General features: G+C 38.8%; 2 protein-coding genes across 2 annotated transcripts; one reads left to right on the forward strand and one right to left on the reverse strand.

Moving 5' to 3' along the window:
- Positions 3,912 to 6,364, forward strand: LOC107605899 (E3 ubiquitin-protein ligase SINAT5). The gene is made up of 3 exons (XM_016307837.2): positions 3,912 to 4,555; positions 5,191 to 5,577; positions 5,776 to 6,364. The coding sequence occupies exons 1-3, from the start codon at positions 4,334 to 4,336 to the stop codon at positions 6,136 to 6,138; spliced, it is 972 nt and encodes a 323-aa protein (XP_016163323.1). The 5' UTR covers positions 3,912 to 4,333; the 3' UTR covers positions 6,139 to 6,364.
- Positions 6,664 to 9,005, reverse strand: LOC107605900 (pentatricopeptide repeat-containing protein At3g49240). The gene has a single exon (XM_016307838.2). The coding sequence runs from the start codon at positions 8,873 to 8,875 to the stop codon at positions 6,968 to 6,970; it is 1,908 nt and encodes a 635-aa protein (XP_016163324.1). The 5' UTR covers positions 8,876 to 9,005; the 3' UTR covers positions 6,664 to 6,967.

Consider the following 15,267-nt stretch of genomic DNA (forward strand, 5'->3'; position numbering starts at 1 on the left):
TATTTGATTTGGAATTTTTTATTTCATATTGATTTTTTTTTAATGATCTGATTTAGATTGGGTTTAAAATTTTGAATTTTTTGCAGAGTCATACTAAGTACTATTTGTTTACTTGGCGGAGATTATTAAGAATGCACAAAAGTAGACCACCAAAATAATGATCATTGCTTCCAATAAAAACTTAAGTGAAAAAACCTTGCTTCTAACAAAAGCAAAATAAAACGGGGAGAGAGAGTATCAAATTCAAGTAATTAGGTATAGATTAAAATTCATACACTATTAATACAAAATGTAATGCTGATCTTACATTTTAATTTAAGGGTAATTTACCCATTTAAATAAAGTGGACTCCAATATTATTAGAATACACATTATGCAAATTAGATACCGAAATGCCTTTTTTTGCTAAACTATATAAACCGCGATAAGGGTATTGCGGTTTACAATTTAAACGTAATCTGTTACAGGGGTGTCGCGGTTTATGCGTGTTTGTGATACGTGCATAAACCGCTATTAGTGTGAAGTTAGGTCATTTTTCATGGAAAATGAGTTTTTGGATGAAAGTTTAACTTCTGTATAGCGCAACATAGGTTGGTGATTTGATTTAATTGAAATTAGCCTGTGTACTCATAGAATTATCAAGAAAATTTGAACCCAGAGAGAATCATTAGTACATAAAGAATCGATAAACAAATACAAGTTCACTTAATAGTAAACACGACTAAAACAAAAAGAAGAACACAAACAAGGAGAGAAAAATGCATGAGGTCCTGACGACATAAAGACAACTATGCCTCGGCACTGGGGGCGGATTCTCGCTGAGGGCAAGTCCTGCGAGTGTGTCCTGTCTATCTGCATAGCCCACATCACTTCGGCCGACCAGTATCGGCCTCATCCATGGTGTTACGGATTCTTGTTAACATTGGTCGCCCTTCTCTGGCACGTCTCATGTTAGGATCAGGGATGATAGTAGGACCGGCGTATGTTGGCCAGAGACCCTCTAGAATAGGTGGCAAAAATCCCATCCGATATACGTTGAACACCTTACTCATGGTATAAACCTCATGGATGTACGTAGCCCAGTCTAACCGGGACTGAGCACAGCATGCAATCGCATGGCAGCAAGGGTAATGGAGAGCTTGAAAGTACCCGCAGTCACAAGTGCGATCTCTGAGGGAAACCCGATACGTCCCGAGCAAGAAGTTCCCAGTAGGAGTCGTCTCAGCCACGGTATACTTAGACTAATGTCTGTCGAACAGAGTAACCGTGAAGCACCTCGCATCTTTTAGGTTGCGCTCTATCGCCTTGACCAGGGCCTGGCAAAACCGTTGGCCTGATTCCAACTGCGCCTCTGCTATCTGCCCTCGGACGATAAAAAGCTCTGCTAATCTCCCATATGTGGATTTCACAAGTGCAGTTACCGGAAGATTCTGTGTCCCCTTCAGTACAGAGTTAACACATTCGGATATGTTCGTCGTCATGTGGCCGAACCGTCTGCCTCCATCCTGGTGTTGGGTCCACTTATCGTACTCCAGCCGGTTGGCCCAATCACACATGACCGGATTCTCAATCCTCATAATATCAAACCAGTACTCAAACTCAGCCTCCAGAAAACTCTGCCGACAATGAAACAACACCCCCATCTCTTCATCTGACCTTATGACAAATGTTTCATACTGCACACCACTCGACACGACCGCCATCAGAATCTTGTAGAACACCTTCTTCATCAACTTGGCCCCAGCTAACCCTGCCTTCTGCAATATGTTCCTCTTCAGATCAGACAAAGTATCAGTCGATCGGATAAAAATGCTCAGCGGTTCTTTATCCGTGAACTTAACACCATGCCTGTTACTTTTTTTAATTTTACCAGAACAGTGGACTAGAACCATCAAGCTTTTCTCTCTATCCATTTGTGAAAATGTGAAAATGACTCTCTTCAAATAACTCGCTCCTTATCTTCCTTGGTATTTATAGGCAAATTTTACAAAGCATTATAGCGGTTTATGTTATGGTTCAATGCCAACATAGTCCGTGACACCCTGTAGCGGATTACGTTCAAATTGTAAACCGCGATACCCCTGTCGCGGTTTTCATAGTTTAGGGAAAAAATGCATTTCAGTATCCAATTTGCATAATGTGTATTCTGGTAATATTGGAGCCTACTTTATTTAAATGGGTAAATTGCCCTTAATTTAATAAACTTTCAAGTAATTGCCATATTATGGTAAATAATCACCTGATATGATTTGATAATTTTTAAAATTTTGGGTAAAGTATTTTTTTGTTTTTGAAATTTGGCAAAAATTTTAAAAATATTCCTAAGTTTTATTTTGTTTTAATTTTATCTAAAAAATTTTCGATTTGCATCAAATATATCCCCAATGGCTACATTTTCAAAAAATTTAAGACCAATCTAACAACAATAGTATAATACATGAAAATATGCTTGATTTGCTTGTGTTGAGAGTTGTTCTTATGAAATTGTTGAATTGGTTTTAAATTTTTTGAAAAATTAGCCGTCAGGAGTATATTTGATGCAAATCGAAAACTTTTGAGACAATAAAATTTAGAGATATTTTTAAAACTTTTATCAAACTTCAGAAACAAAAAGTTTACTTTATCCTAGAATATTTTACTGCATTAAACTTTATCTCATTTTGTTTCCTCATAACATAGATTGTATTGTTTTGAGCAAATAATTAAAATTAGGGATAAGTATTGTTTTGGTCCCTAACGTTGAGGGTCAAGATAGAAATCGTCCCCATCGTAATTTTTGCATTAAAATCATCCTTAACGTTTTTTTCGTATTAAAATCGTCCTTTTAATTTTTTCGGACAAAAATACCCTTCACCACTACCAAATATCCTCCACCACTACAGGCACCTTTACCTCCAGCACCAGCACTGCACAACACCAACACCACAAAAAATAACAACATCAATGAAATCAACAAAAATTCAACAAATCAAGGAATCAGAAATTCAACAAATCAACACAAATTCAACAAATTCAATAACTAAATCAACACAAGCAGACGTAGAAAGCAGAAAAAATCAACACAAGCAGAAGCAGATGCAGACGCAGAAGAAGAAGCAGATGCAGAAGCCGAAGCGGGACCACCGGTAGCTCGTGGGCGACGGAGCGACGACGGCTAGGTAGATCGGCAGTGGCAGGAGCATGCATGAACAGCGGCGACGCACTCCACAGCTAGGTAGATCGGCAGCTCGGGCTCCCCTTCCCGGCGACGCACTCCACGGCGGCGGCAGAAGCATGCATGAACGGCGGCGACATCAACGTGTTCTTTTTTTTTTTTAAATTTTATATTTTTTATTAAAATAAGGGTAGTTTAGGAATAAAATTAAAAATTTTATTAAAAATGACGATTTTAATACGAAAAAAATTTTAAGGATGATTTTAATGCAAAAATTACAATGGAACGATTTCAATTTTGACCCTCAACGTTAGGGACCAAAACAATACTTATCCCTTAAAATTAAAATTAGTGCCATGAGTTATGAGTATAGTTGATAACTATTTAAATTTTATTACCTTGATTATTTATGGATTTAATATCAAAAAAATATGTATGGGCCGTGGATATAGTCTTAGAATTAAAGAATTTTTCCTAATTTAGAAAAAAATAAAGATAAAAGCTTCCGCCTCAAAAGAATTAATATTGAAATATTTATATTAAGGTGGAAACTTAATGCAGTCGACTTTATTTAAAATTAGTATTTGAAAGTTGTTAAATGACTTAACTGATTTGATTAAATTTTCATCTAATGACTTTCGGTATCAACTACGGCGTGAAATTTTACCTTATATTAATTATTTTTTAGGATAAACAAATTAGAAATTACACATCAGACTAAACTTAGTTACCGTTGGATTAATACCCGCATTATCTAATTTCTGAAATTTAACGGTTCTCGTTTCCCTGTCTCTCTCTCATACACGACCCAAAACTTGAACCTCCATAGAGAGAGAAAGAGATAGACCCGGAAGAAAAGAACCTGTTCTTCCTCCGAAAGGAGTTGTTTTGGTTTGTGACACATTTATCTCTCTCCATTCCCATCATCTTTCTTCTCTGTTCTCCTTCTCTTTCTTTCTTTTTTTCCCTGGTAAAATTTTCCAGGAAAGCAAAAGAAAAAACAAAAAGAGAGAGAGAATTGAGGGGATAGAAGATTGAAACCAAAAAATGGGGAATACCCAGGTAATTAATTTGGCTTAAAAATCCGATTTTGATTACCGGGTATTTCTCCTTTTTTCCTTTTTCTTTCTCTTTTATTTTGGTTCCTTCTTCAGAGGTGGAGGGTTTTGGTGGGTTGTGATGGACTTGGAAAGCATCGAGTGTGTGTCATCCTCGGATGGCATGGACGAGGATGAGATCCACCCTCACCATCATTCTGAGTTTCCTTCCACAAAACCTCGCAATGGAGGAGCCAATAACAACAATTCTGTGGGTCCCAATGCCATAACTCCTGCAACCAGCGTCCATGAGTTACTGGAATGCCCCGTATGTACAAATTCAATGTACCCCCCAATTCATCAGGTTTGTCCTTTTGCCAATTTAGGTTTTTTTATGTTCTCTTAAATCTTATTTGCATTGTATCATATGAGTTCTGTTTGTAAGTTTTGTTTCTGGGGTTAGATTGATCCCATTTGCATAAACAGATTCGATGGGGGATTGGTGAGGGAGAGCAAGATACCTCAGATTTGATTTTGGAGTTTGGATTTTCCTTACATGATGGAAGGGGTTATAATTGTAAAACCTTTGCTTGTGTCTGTTTTGATTGGAGATTTGGAATTGGTGTGACTCTTGAATGATGATTGTGTAATTATGGCAATACTTGCAATTTGTAGTAGGGAATTTATTATATTGTGAAATTTTTGTTTTTATTTTGTTTTATGCATTTGAAGAATTGAGTCATGAATTTGGTTTTAGCAAGTTACCAAAATTTTGTTCAATTTGCAGGACACCTGTAATATGTTCAGAACACATGCCATGTAAATATCATGTCTACATGTATTGTCTTACTATGCCAAAATTTGTTCTTGTCTTTAAAACGTTGGCTATACCTCATTTGATGTGTGCAAAAGTTGATATTGTTTTTATTCAAGCTGCAAAACTTGTATGTATTTGCCAAAATGGGGTATAAAAGTTGTAACAAGTTGATTGATTTGCAGTGCCACAATGGGCACACGCTGTGTTCCACATGTAAAACAAGGGTACACAACCGGTGCCCCACTTGTAGACAAGAGCTTGGAGATATCAGGTGCCTAGCCTTGGAGAAGGTGGCTGAATCACTTGAGTTACCATGCAAGTACTATTCCCTTGGATGTCCAGAAATATTTCCATACTACAGCAAGCTTAAGCATGAGACTGTATGCAATTTTAGGCCATACAGTTGTCCTTATGCTGGATCAGAGTGTTCTGTTGTTGGGGATATTCCCTTCCTCGTCGCTCATTTGAGGGACGATCATAAAGTGGACATGCACACAGGATGCACATTCAACCATAGATATGTGAAATCAAATCCCAGGGAAGTAGAGAACGCAACCTGGATGCTCACAGTAAGTATATCAGATAATATACGTTGCTGTTAACACAATTTCCTTTTGTTTTTCCCTTTTTAATGTTGAATTGCGATGTATAGGTACAAATTAATGTTGATTCATTTTCTGGTTTGCAAATGTAGTGTAATCTAGCATATATTCCCCTCATTCCTCACTGTCTCTGATTTTTCTGTTTGTCAATATTTTTTGTGATAGGTGTTTCATTGTTTTGGTCAGTACTTCTGCCTCCACTTTGAAGCTTTCCAGCTTGGGATGGCTCCTGTGTACATGGCATTCCTTCGTTTTATGGGTGATGAGAATGAGGCTCGGAACTATAGCTATAGCCTAGAGGTTGGGGCCAATGGCAGGAAACTCATCTGGGAGGGTACGCCTAGAAGTGTTCGGGATAGCCACCGGAAAGTTAGGGATAGTCATGATGGCCTCATTATTCAACGAAACATGGCCCTATTTTTCTCTGGTGGGGATAGGAAGGAGCTGAAGCTCAGAGTCACTGGAAGAATATGGAAGGAACAACAGAATCCAGATGGTGGAGTGTGCATACCAAATCTTTGTAGCTGACATGTTACTTGAAGAGTATTCTGTCCCTTTTGTGTTTCGGATACTCTTCTGAAAACTCTGTATTTATACCAACTTTTATCATGTTGTAATAGGTTACTTAAGGCACTAAAGTTGCTTTCAAGCTTTTTTTTTTATTTTTTTATAACTTTTACTAAGCTTTGTAATGAACAAGAGCTTTTTTTAACTTTAAAAATTGCTTGATTCTTGATCAGAATTTTACAATGGAGATTGGATGTCATCATAATTGGCCTCACATCTGATGTTAACTTTGCTACCACTTGCCGCCAACTATATCGTGTTACTTTAACTGCCACCAATAATAATACTATATATAAAATTATAAATAAAAGTTCACTTGCGTACGAAATTATTTGCTTTTAGCAGTAGTAGCTTTGGAGGTACTATAGTATTCACTTTTACTACACAATTGCGAGGTAACTAAAGTTTGCTTCATCTTTCTTCTAACCATGTTGTCTAGTCTTTATTTGTCAATAACAAAATCAATGTTGCTTCACTTACAATTTAAGAAAGTTCAGTATAATTTCCAGAGAAACATTATCTCATTTCTAGGCATAAAATAAGTCACAATCCAAAAGCCATAATCTTGTAGCTGCAGCACTATAGAGGGGAAAAGGAAAAGGAAGTTTCAATGTGAAATTGATCAACTCAATAACTGCATAATCCTTTTTCCCCAACAATTTAATTACATATAAAATTAATCGAAAATTTGGTAACATAAGTTTATGATTCAAAACTATTTTTGATAAAGAAGAAACACATGCATTACATTTCCTGATCTAAGCATATCAAGGTTAATGAAGTTGCAACTTCAAGCGGTTACCTCATTTTTAGTCTCTCCATCAACTGAACCCTCAGTTTCAGTTATTCTCTCTGCCAACTCTGGCTCAGAAGCATTTGCATCATTGCTCTCTTTAGCCTCTGAATCAGCATCCTTATTCCCAAACAACTTGGAAGGAAGCAATGAAGCAACTGCAGCTCTAGCACTTCTTTTTGCAGCCTCAGCTGCCTCAATCTCCTTAGCCTTTGCTTCAGCTTTCTGCCGCTCCTTCTCCTCCATCAGTTTCGTCAACTCCTCTTCTCTGCCTTCCTTCCTCAACAACCCCTTAACAAACTCCTGAAACTCCTCGTCGAAATCAACCCCATTGTCGTCCAACAACGTATCAACAATCTGAAGCACCTCATCCAACCTTCCCTCATCACTTAGCACCTTCATCATGAACTGATAGCTAGCAACATCCATCTTGAGCTTCTTCACCATTAAGTCAAAGAAAGACTTTGCCTCGTCGATCTTTCCGATTTTCACCAATCCATCAACCAACCTATTGTAAACGGCCAAGTTAGGCCTGAGCCCTGAATCCACCATCTTCCTAAAGTACCCAGCAGCATCATCAGGCCTACTCTCTTTGAAGCAGGTATCCATCAACAAGCCATAAGTGAACTCATCAGGGTTCACTCCCTTCCCCTCCATTTCCCCATAAACCTCCTCAGCTTCCACAAGCATCCCATTGTTACACAACTGCTCAATCAAATTGTTATACGACAGTGTATCGGGGCTGCACCTATACTCCCCCATCTTCCCAAAAACTTCAATGGCCTCCTTAAACCTTCCTTGAGCACAATACCCATCCACCATGACATTAAAGCTCCCCAAATTCACAGACAGCCTCCATGGTGGATTGTGTTCGCTCCTCATCCTATCAAACAGCTTCAATGCCTCGTCGAACTTCCCATTCTTGTTCAAGGCATCCAGCACAGAATTAAAAGCGATAGCACTCATCTTTTTCTTAGAACCTTCCCCAACAGCCTCCACAAAACTCTCCATGGCCTCCTTCTCCATCCCCTTCAAGAAATACCCTTTCATCAAGCACCCAAACACGACACCGTCCTCAACAACCCCGCCCAATTTCTCCTTTAAATCCTCATACAACCTAATCACGCCATCCGAATCCGAATTCCTAGCATGACCAAGCATCAAATAGTGATAAACGAGAGGGTCAGTTGCAAGACCCTTAGAATCCATTTCTTCCTTGATCTCCAAGGCACGCTCAAGCTTCCCATTATCCACCAAACCCTTGATCAGAATCCGGTACGTCGTTGGGGAAGGGTTCATCGGTGCATCATTGAGGAACTGCTTGTAATGCTCCAATGCAGTATCAGGCTTCCGGCAATCAAGGTAGGTCTGGAAGACAAGGTTGTGCGTGATGATGTTTGGAACGACGCCGGCCTGGGTGATAAAGCGGTGGAGAGAGAGGAGGTCGGAGTAGCGTGACTGGCGGAGGAGGGCGGTGAGTACAGCGTTGATGGTGAAAATCGTTGGGCGGCAGTTGGAATAAATGGAGTGGCGCGTGTAGAGCGCCGCCTCGTCGAGATCGTTCTCGCGAATTAGGGTTAAGATTTTGTTATGAAGGTTGAGACGGTTGCCGTTTAGTGCTGACACGTGTTCGGGTAGTTTGGGATTGTTAGGGTTCAGGTAGTACGGAGGGGATTGCGATTTCTGAGTTTGTTGTTGTTGTTGCTGTTGGGAACGGTTAAGGGCGGAGAGAGGGGGCTCGATGCGGAGCTGGCGCTTGCGTCGGCGGCGCTCGGCAGCGGCTTCTTCTGGGGAGGAGAATGAGAGAAGGCGGAGGGATACCGTGGAGGATGGAGGACGGCGGTGCTTGTGCTGTATCACGGCGGCTCTAAGGTGGGTAAAAAACGTAGCCTTTGAGAGAGCCATTGTTGCAATGCTGATCGGAAGGTTTCAGAACATAGATAGGGTTCAGAGAGGGGTTTAGAGGATGGAGTGTGAGGATTTCCAAGATTTCGGATAACCGTTTTTGTTGGGCTGTGAAGGCCCAATCTTACAATAATCACTTTTGATTCTAACATTCTACAAAAAAGAAAAGGCAATTCCATTCTTGTAACCCCCAAAAAAAGGATGTTAACCCATACAATTAAAAGACAAAAAGAAAGGAGATTATACTTTCATATCAGAACCGCATACCCAACTTGAGTTAATCTAATAGTTTACTTATCAGTCTATTTACCAGTGGATGCAACAATCTTTAACTACATCACCTACATGCACATTACTTCTGGTTTTTATACATTTCATTTAAATTTTGATTATAATTGAACTCTTGTTTACTAATGTAAATTACAAAAGAATACATTAAGAAATAAATAGTTGTCAAATATAGTGATAATGATATATCTATTTTGAAACTCCACCATTTTATTTAACAAAAATTTAAAATACCAAATATATTATATTAAAAATTTAATTTTGATATATTAATATTATAAAAAGTATTATTAGATTTTTTAACTATATTTATGTATTTAGTTAATTTTTTAAATAACGAGTGTGAAAATTTAGATAATTTTTTTCAAAAATTGATTATTTTTACAGATTTAACCATATACTATTGAATGTTTATACATAAAATTTATATGTATCGTATAAATACCCTGCAATGATATACCTCCAAGAAAGAGGCAAACGCATTTTGTATCATAATTGAATAAAATATATATTCCCAAACAGTTAAAGAAAATTGGAATAATTCCGCTAGATAATCAATAAGGGTCTAGCCAATAATAAACTAACAAGCATTTTTGAAATGTATTTTATTCGTACCTGAAGTGAGTTTACGAATTGAAGAGAAGAAGATTGGAGATTCTAACTTTGGCGTGCGCAGAATTTAAGTCGGGTGGACAACCTGTAAAATATTCCGATACTAAAGTCAGTAGTGTTTTAAATGATATGGAACATGTGTCTTACCTGCTCAGTGCATTTCCTTTTTATCTTTGTCTCTTTTAGTTGTGCCATTTCTCAGTATTTAGTGCCTTTAAGTTACGTCTTTAATGGTGAGATTTGACGGTTTCAGGCTTAATGGCGCTGCCGATGTGTCGTGTTTAGTGTTATATCGTAACGTCGGATTCTCATTTAATCATCGTTCCGTTAAGTTACTATTTATCCAGAACAGTGCCCCCAACTCAGATTCTTGGATCCCAATTCTTGTCACGGGTATTAGAGTTTATGATGTTGGGGTTTGGTCTTTTGATGGGACCCTAAAGGGTTCTTTAAGGAAACTGAACAATTTTTTTTAGTTTTACTGGAGCGGCTATAGTCCCCTCGTTTTGCAAACCGTCAGCCGTCTCTCACATTTTCTCTCCTGTGATAAATGTAACATTAACTTAAGTTTAAATGCAACATTTAACTTGAGTTTAAATAGGTTTTATTTTACATTTCCACTTTCCAAATCATTTCATTTTCAAAACCATACGAACAGTCTATTCTCTTTCTCTCTGCGAATCTCCCGTGTTGGGTTTGCTTTGCTCCCTGTCGCCGTTGTGTCCTTTGCTATGCTAAGGAGGGTTAGTGACATTTATTAGCAATTTCTGCAGCAATCGTCATTTGAGGTTAGTGAAGCTTCTGTTTCTCCCCATTTTGTGTTTTTACTAGAGAAATTTCTTTGAATCCTTGTTCATTCTGCATGCTATCCCTTTCGTTTGGCATTTCTCTTGCTTTTTCTTTACGCCTGTTATCTCTAAATATGCTTTTTGTAGTAAGGGCACTACTATTTTTAGTTCCCAAATAGTTGATGATTATTGTTTATCCTACTCTTCGTAGTTTCCCTGCATTTTGCAAGTTCATTCTATGTTTTGAACGAGTTATAGCTATAGGACTTATATTCTTAGGATTTTTTATTTCTGGCAATGTAATGGTTGTAACATAGTGGTGATACCCCTGTAGGTTTTCACAAGATGGCCAGAAAAAAGGTTATTGTGAACCGAGGGCATGGAGGTGCTGCTAATCTGCCGAGACCCTGTCCTGCCTCCACTCCGGGAACGAAAATTAAACTAGAGGTGGATACATACATTTGGGTTTTCGAAAAAGTCAATGATACTCCTTCTACGATTACTCGTGAAGAACTTGATAATTTGGGGGAGGCTCGGGTTATCTTTGATTCTGACCTAAGCAATCTTTACGTCTTCTCTGTTCCGAGGTCTGGAGATCAACTATTCCATATAAACGAACATGCCGGTACCGTTCCAGATTGGTTGTGGATATACGAGACCTTGTTTTTTCGGATTGGGGTTCGCCTACCTTTTTCTGATTTCTAGATAAGCTTACTAACGCATATTGGATGTGCTCCTTCCCAACTTCACCCAAATTCTTGGGCCATTTTCCGAGACTTCGAGATTTTGTGCTTGTTTCTAGATATTGAGCCTACTCTTAGAGTCTTCTTTCATTTCTTCACTCTCACCATCCCCTTTAGGTTGCAGGGCCGTGGTTTCATCTCTTTTCGAGGCATTCCTAATACGAAAATATTTATTTTATTTGAGGAATCCTATCATGGATTCAAAAACAAGTTCGTTAAGATTGAAGGGGTAGAAGGCACGACTCCCTTCTTTTTTACTTTGGAGGGTGCCAAAAGATTTAACTTATATTGGAATTATAATATTTCTTCTCCGAAAATATGAATTTCTGGCGTCAATGTTAACGAACTTTTAAGTATCAAATTGTTAATAATGTTGTGGAATGAGCTAGGGACATTCTCATAAACGAATAAGCTGCTCGAAGCGCTATTAGTAAGTTTTATATTCACAGTCTCTTTAGTTTATACTTCACGACTTCATATTACTAACAATTTCCTATTTCAGTTGATATGGCTGGGGGACTTGCCGCTATCACCGAAATGAAGAAGAGATTTTTAAGTCAACCCCCAATCAATGTTAGTGGGGATCAAGTTTTCTCTTTCTCCACCATCAGCCACCAACCAAAACCTCGTAGAGTTGAGAAAAGTGGGGAGGTAAGGGGTCCCGAGGTCAAGGTTCATGACCTGGAGGGGGATTCCCTGGTTCGTTCTCCTTCAAGAAAAAGATTAAAAGGCACTGGTAAGGAGGATGTCAATGTTCCGTCTCCTTCATCACTCAAGCACGTTTTAGACAAAGGATTCCGAGCTTCTGACTTTGTGGACCAACATTTCACGAATGAAAAAATGAAGTTAGTGCATGCCAAGATGTCCTTGGAGGGCACCCTTTCCCGAGTCCAAAGAATGCTTCTTCATTCAGCGGCATATGTCCGTGATGCCAAAATAGAAATTGGCAACCTCTGTTTTTACTTCTTATCCAAGGATAAGGTAATTACTGATGCCAACTCTCAAATTCAGAAATTGAATTCTACAGTTACGTCTCTCTTGGAGAAGCAAACTTCCCTTGAGGCTGAGGTAAAAACTCTAAAGGAGGCCAAAACTACTTTTGACTTGAGAGGAGAAAACTTGAAGAAGCAAGTTTTCGAGCTGATTGAAAGGATTAATGGGCTTGAGCTCTCAGTCAGAAAGGCGGAGCAAGCTGTCGTGGATGGAGCTTTTGATGCAGAGCGAAATATCCTTGACCAGATCAAATTGAGGGCTCCCGACTAGGACGTCTTTGAAGTCGATGCCTTCAAAAGGTCGTGGATGGGAAGGTTATTTCTATTTTATAATTTTGAACTTATTTTGATAAGTGTTGTGAACTTAGTAGTTCGAACTTTCGTACTTTTGATAGCACTTTTTCCCATTTGTTGTCGGGACCACTTTTATGTGTTACTGTTATGCTCGGGACTAACTTATGACTCTTAACGTTTTACCGTTTTGATTAAATATTAGGTTCTATTTAACCGTTTTTGAGTTTTTAATTACGACCCAAATTCAATTTTTATACTAGTGAAGAAGCTCAACACAACTTATTCATAACATAAAATTTCATATTGGAAATCCATATTTTATCAAAACATAACACAAAGTTGCGAATAAAACTAGTTGCGAATAAAACTTGTTTGCTAAATACAAAGAAGACCTCATTAAAAACCTAGATGCCTAGGAAAAGATTCCCCGTATTCTATTCATAGCCAAAAGATTTCTAAGAGTAATACCTCTTCAAATGAGTCACATTCCAAGTTCTCAGGTCCTCGGAACCATCCAGTGCTTCAAGCTTGTATACTCCCTTTTCCAATACTTCTTTTATCCTGAAGGGTCCTCTCCAGTTCGGAGCTAGCTTTCCTTGAGCTCCTGAGGTTCTAGCATTAGCTTGTTTTAACCCTAGGTCCCCAGCTTGAAAACTTCTTGATCGAACCTTGGTGTTGTATCTTTTGGCCACCCATTGCTTTAAAGCTTGCTCAGCTAAGTTAGCCATATTTCTGACTTCATCAATTAGGTCCAAACTTTCATAAGTTACCGAGGTTTTCAAAAGCATTCTTGGACTTGGCTCCATGAGCTCTACCAGGATTATTGCCTCTTCACCATAGGTGAGTCTGAAAGGTGTTTCGTTGGTGGTGAATTGTACTGTAGTTCAATATGACCATAGTACTGACCATACCTCGTCAGCCCAAGAACCTGGACACTCATCCAATCTTTTGTTTATCTTATTCAAAATCATTTTATTAGCAGCTTCAGCTTGTCCGTTTGCCTGCGGGTGCTCCACCGACGCAAATATTTGACGAATTTCTAAGTCTAAAAATAGTTTCTGAAACTTCGAGTCCATGAATTAAGTCCCATTATCCATGACAATAGATTTGGAGATTCCAAATCTTGCAATAATTTCTCTTCAAACGAACTTCCGACGTTGAGCAGAACTGATACTAGACAGAAGCATGGATTCAATCTACTTGATAAAATAATCTATAACAACTATAAGATATTTTACCTAGCATGGTCCCTATGGGAAAGGTCCCAATAAATCCAAGCCCCATTTAGCAAATGGTCTTGTCGGGTGACAGATACAAGCTTGTGAGGAGGTACTTGGTGGAGGTTGCCATGCAGCTGGCATTTGTCACATTTTTTCACATACTTCATGGCATCCTTAATGAGAGTGGGCCAGTAGTACCTGGCTCGGTTGATCTTTTAAGCTAACGACTTTCCTCCCAAATGATGTCCACAGCAACCCTCACGTACATCCCACAACACATACATTGTTTGTTGGTCATCTAAGCATTTTAACAATGGTTGGGACATGCCCCTTTTGTACAATTATCTATTTATCATTATATATTTGGCCGCTTTAAGTCGTAACTTCTTTGCTTCCTTAGGATCACTGGGTAAGGTCCCGTGTTCTAGGTATGTACAAGTTGGGTTCATCCAAGTATTAAGATTGGAGGAATAGAAAATCAGGACGTCGGATTTTTTTACAGTAGGTTTTGTGAGCACCTCCTGTATCAAACTACAGTTTCTTGTTCCAGGCTTAGTACTTGCGAGTTTGGACAACACATCAGCTCATGTATTTTGTTCCCTAGGCACATGCTTGATTAAAAAAATAATCAAAGGATTGCACCTCTTCTTGTACTTTTTTCAAGTACTGTTGCAATAGCGGATCGCGCGCCTGGTATTCCCCGTTAACTTGGGATATCACCAATTGTGAATCGCTGAACACGACCACTTTTGTAGCTTTGACATCCCGAGCCAACGCCAATCCTGCAAGCAAGGCCTCATACTCAACTTGATTATTTGAGATAAGGAGATTACATTTAATGAAGGCCTCGATCACCAAGTCCTCACCCTTGGTTAGGATGAGGCCAGCCCCTCCATAGCTGATGTTGAAAGCTCCATCCACATGAAGCTCCTATATCGGTATGTCGGAGGCTAGGTGTGTCTTTTCAACTAGAAAATCTACCATCGCTTGGGCCTTAATGGGGGAGCATGGTTTATAATGTACATTGAACTGAGATAGCTCAATAGACCAACTCATCATCTAACCTGCCAGGTCGAGCTTTTATAAAAATTTTTGGATTGGTTAGTCGATTCGCACTATTACCAAATAACTTTGGAAGTTTTGGCGCAACTGACGAGCCGATGTGAGTAGAACAAATGCAAGTTTTTCCATCTTTGAATATCGTAACTCGGGTCCTTGAAAAACCTTGCTAACAAAATACACGAGACGTTGACGCTTATCCTGATCCTCTATAACCAAGGCTAAAGCCAGAGTTTCTTCAGTCACGGATAGGTATAAGAACAAGGATTGCCCATGTTTCGACTTTGTTAAGACGGGAGGGGATGAGAGCAAGTTTTTAAACTATTGAAAAGCTACCTCACATTCCTCAGTCCAGGCAAATTCCACATCCATTCTCATCAATTTTAAAAAGTGGTT

This window comes from Arachis ipaensis, chromosome B07 (assembly GCF_000816755.2).
Source record: "Arachis ipaensis cultivar K30076 chromosome B07, Araip1.1, whole genome shotgun sequence".
NCBI lineage: Eukaryota > Viridiplantae > Streptophyta > Magnoliopsida > Fabales > Fabaceae > Arachis > Arachis ipaensis.

Coding starts and splice junctions, on each gene's coding strand:
- LOC107605899 (XM_016307837.2), top strand. CDS start 4,334: ATGGACTTGGAAAGCATCGAGTGTGTGTCATCCTCGGATGGCATGGAC. Junction 4,556..5,190: donor TGTACCCCCCAATTCATCAG/GTTTGTCCTTTT, acceptor ATTGATTTGCAG/TGCCACAATGGGCACACGCT. Junction 5,578..5,775: donor ACGCAACCTGGATGCTCACA/GTAAGTATATCA, acceptor TTTTTGTGATAG/GTGTTTCATTGTTTTGGTCA.
- LOC107605900 (XM_016307838.2), bottom strand. CDS start 8,875: ATGGCTCTCTCAAAGGCTACGTTTTTTACCCACCTTAGAGCCGCCGTG.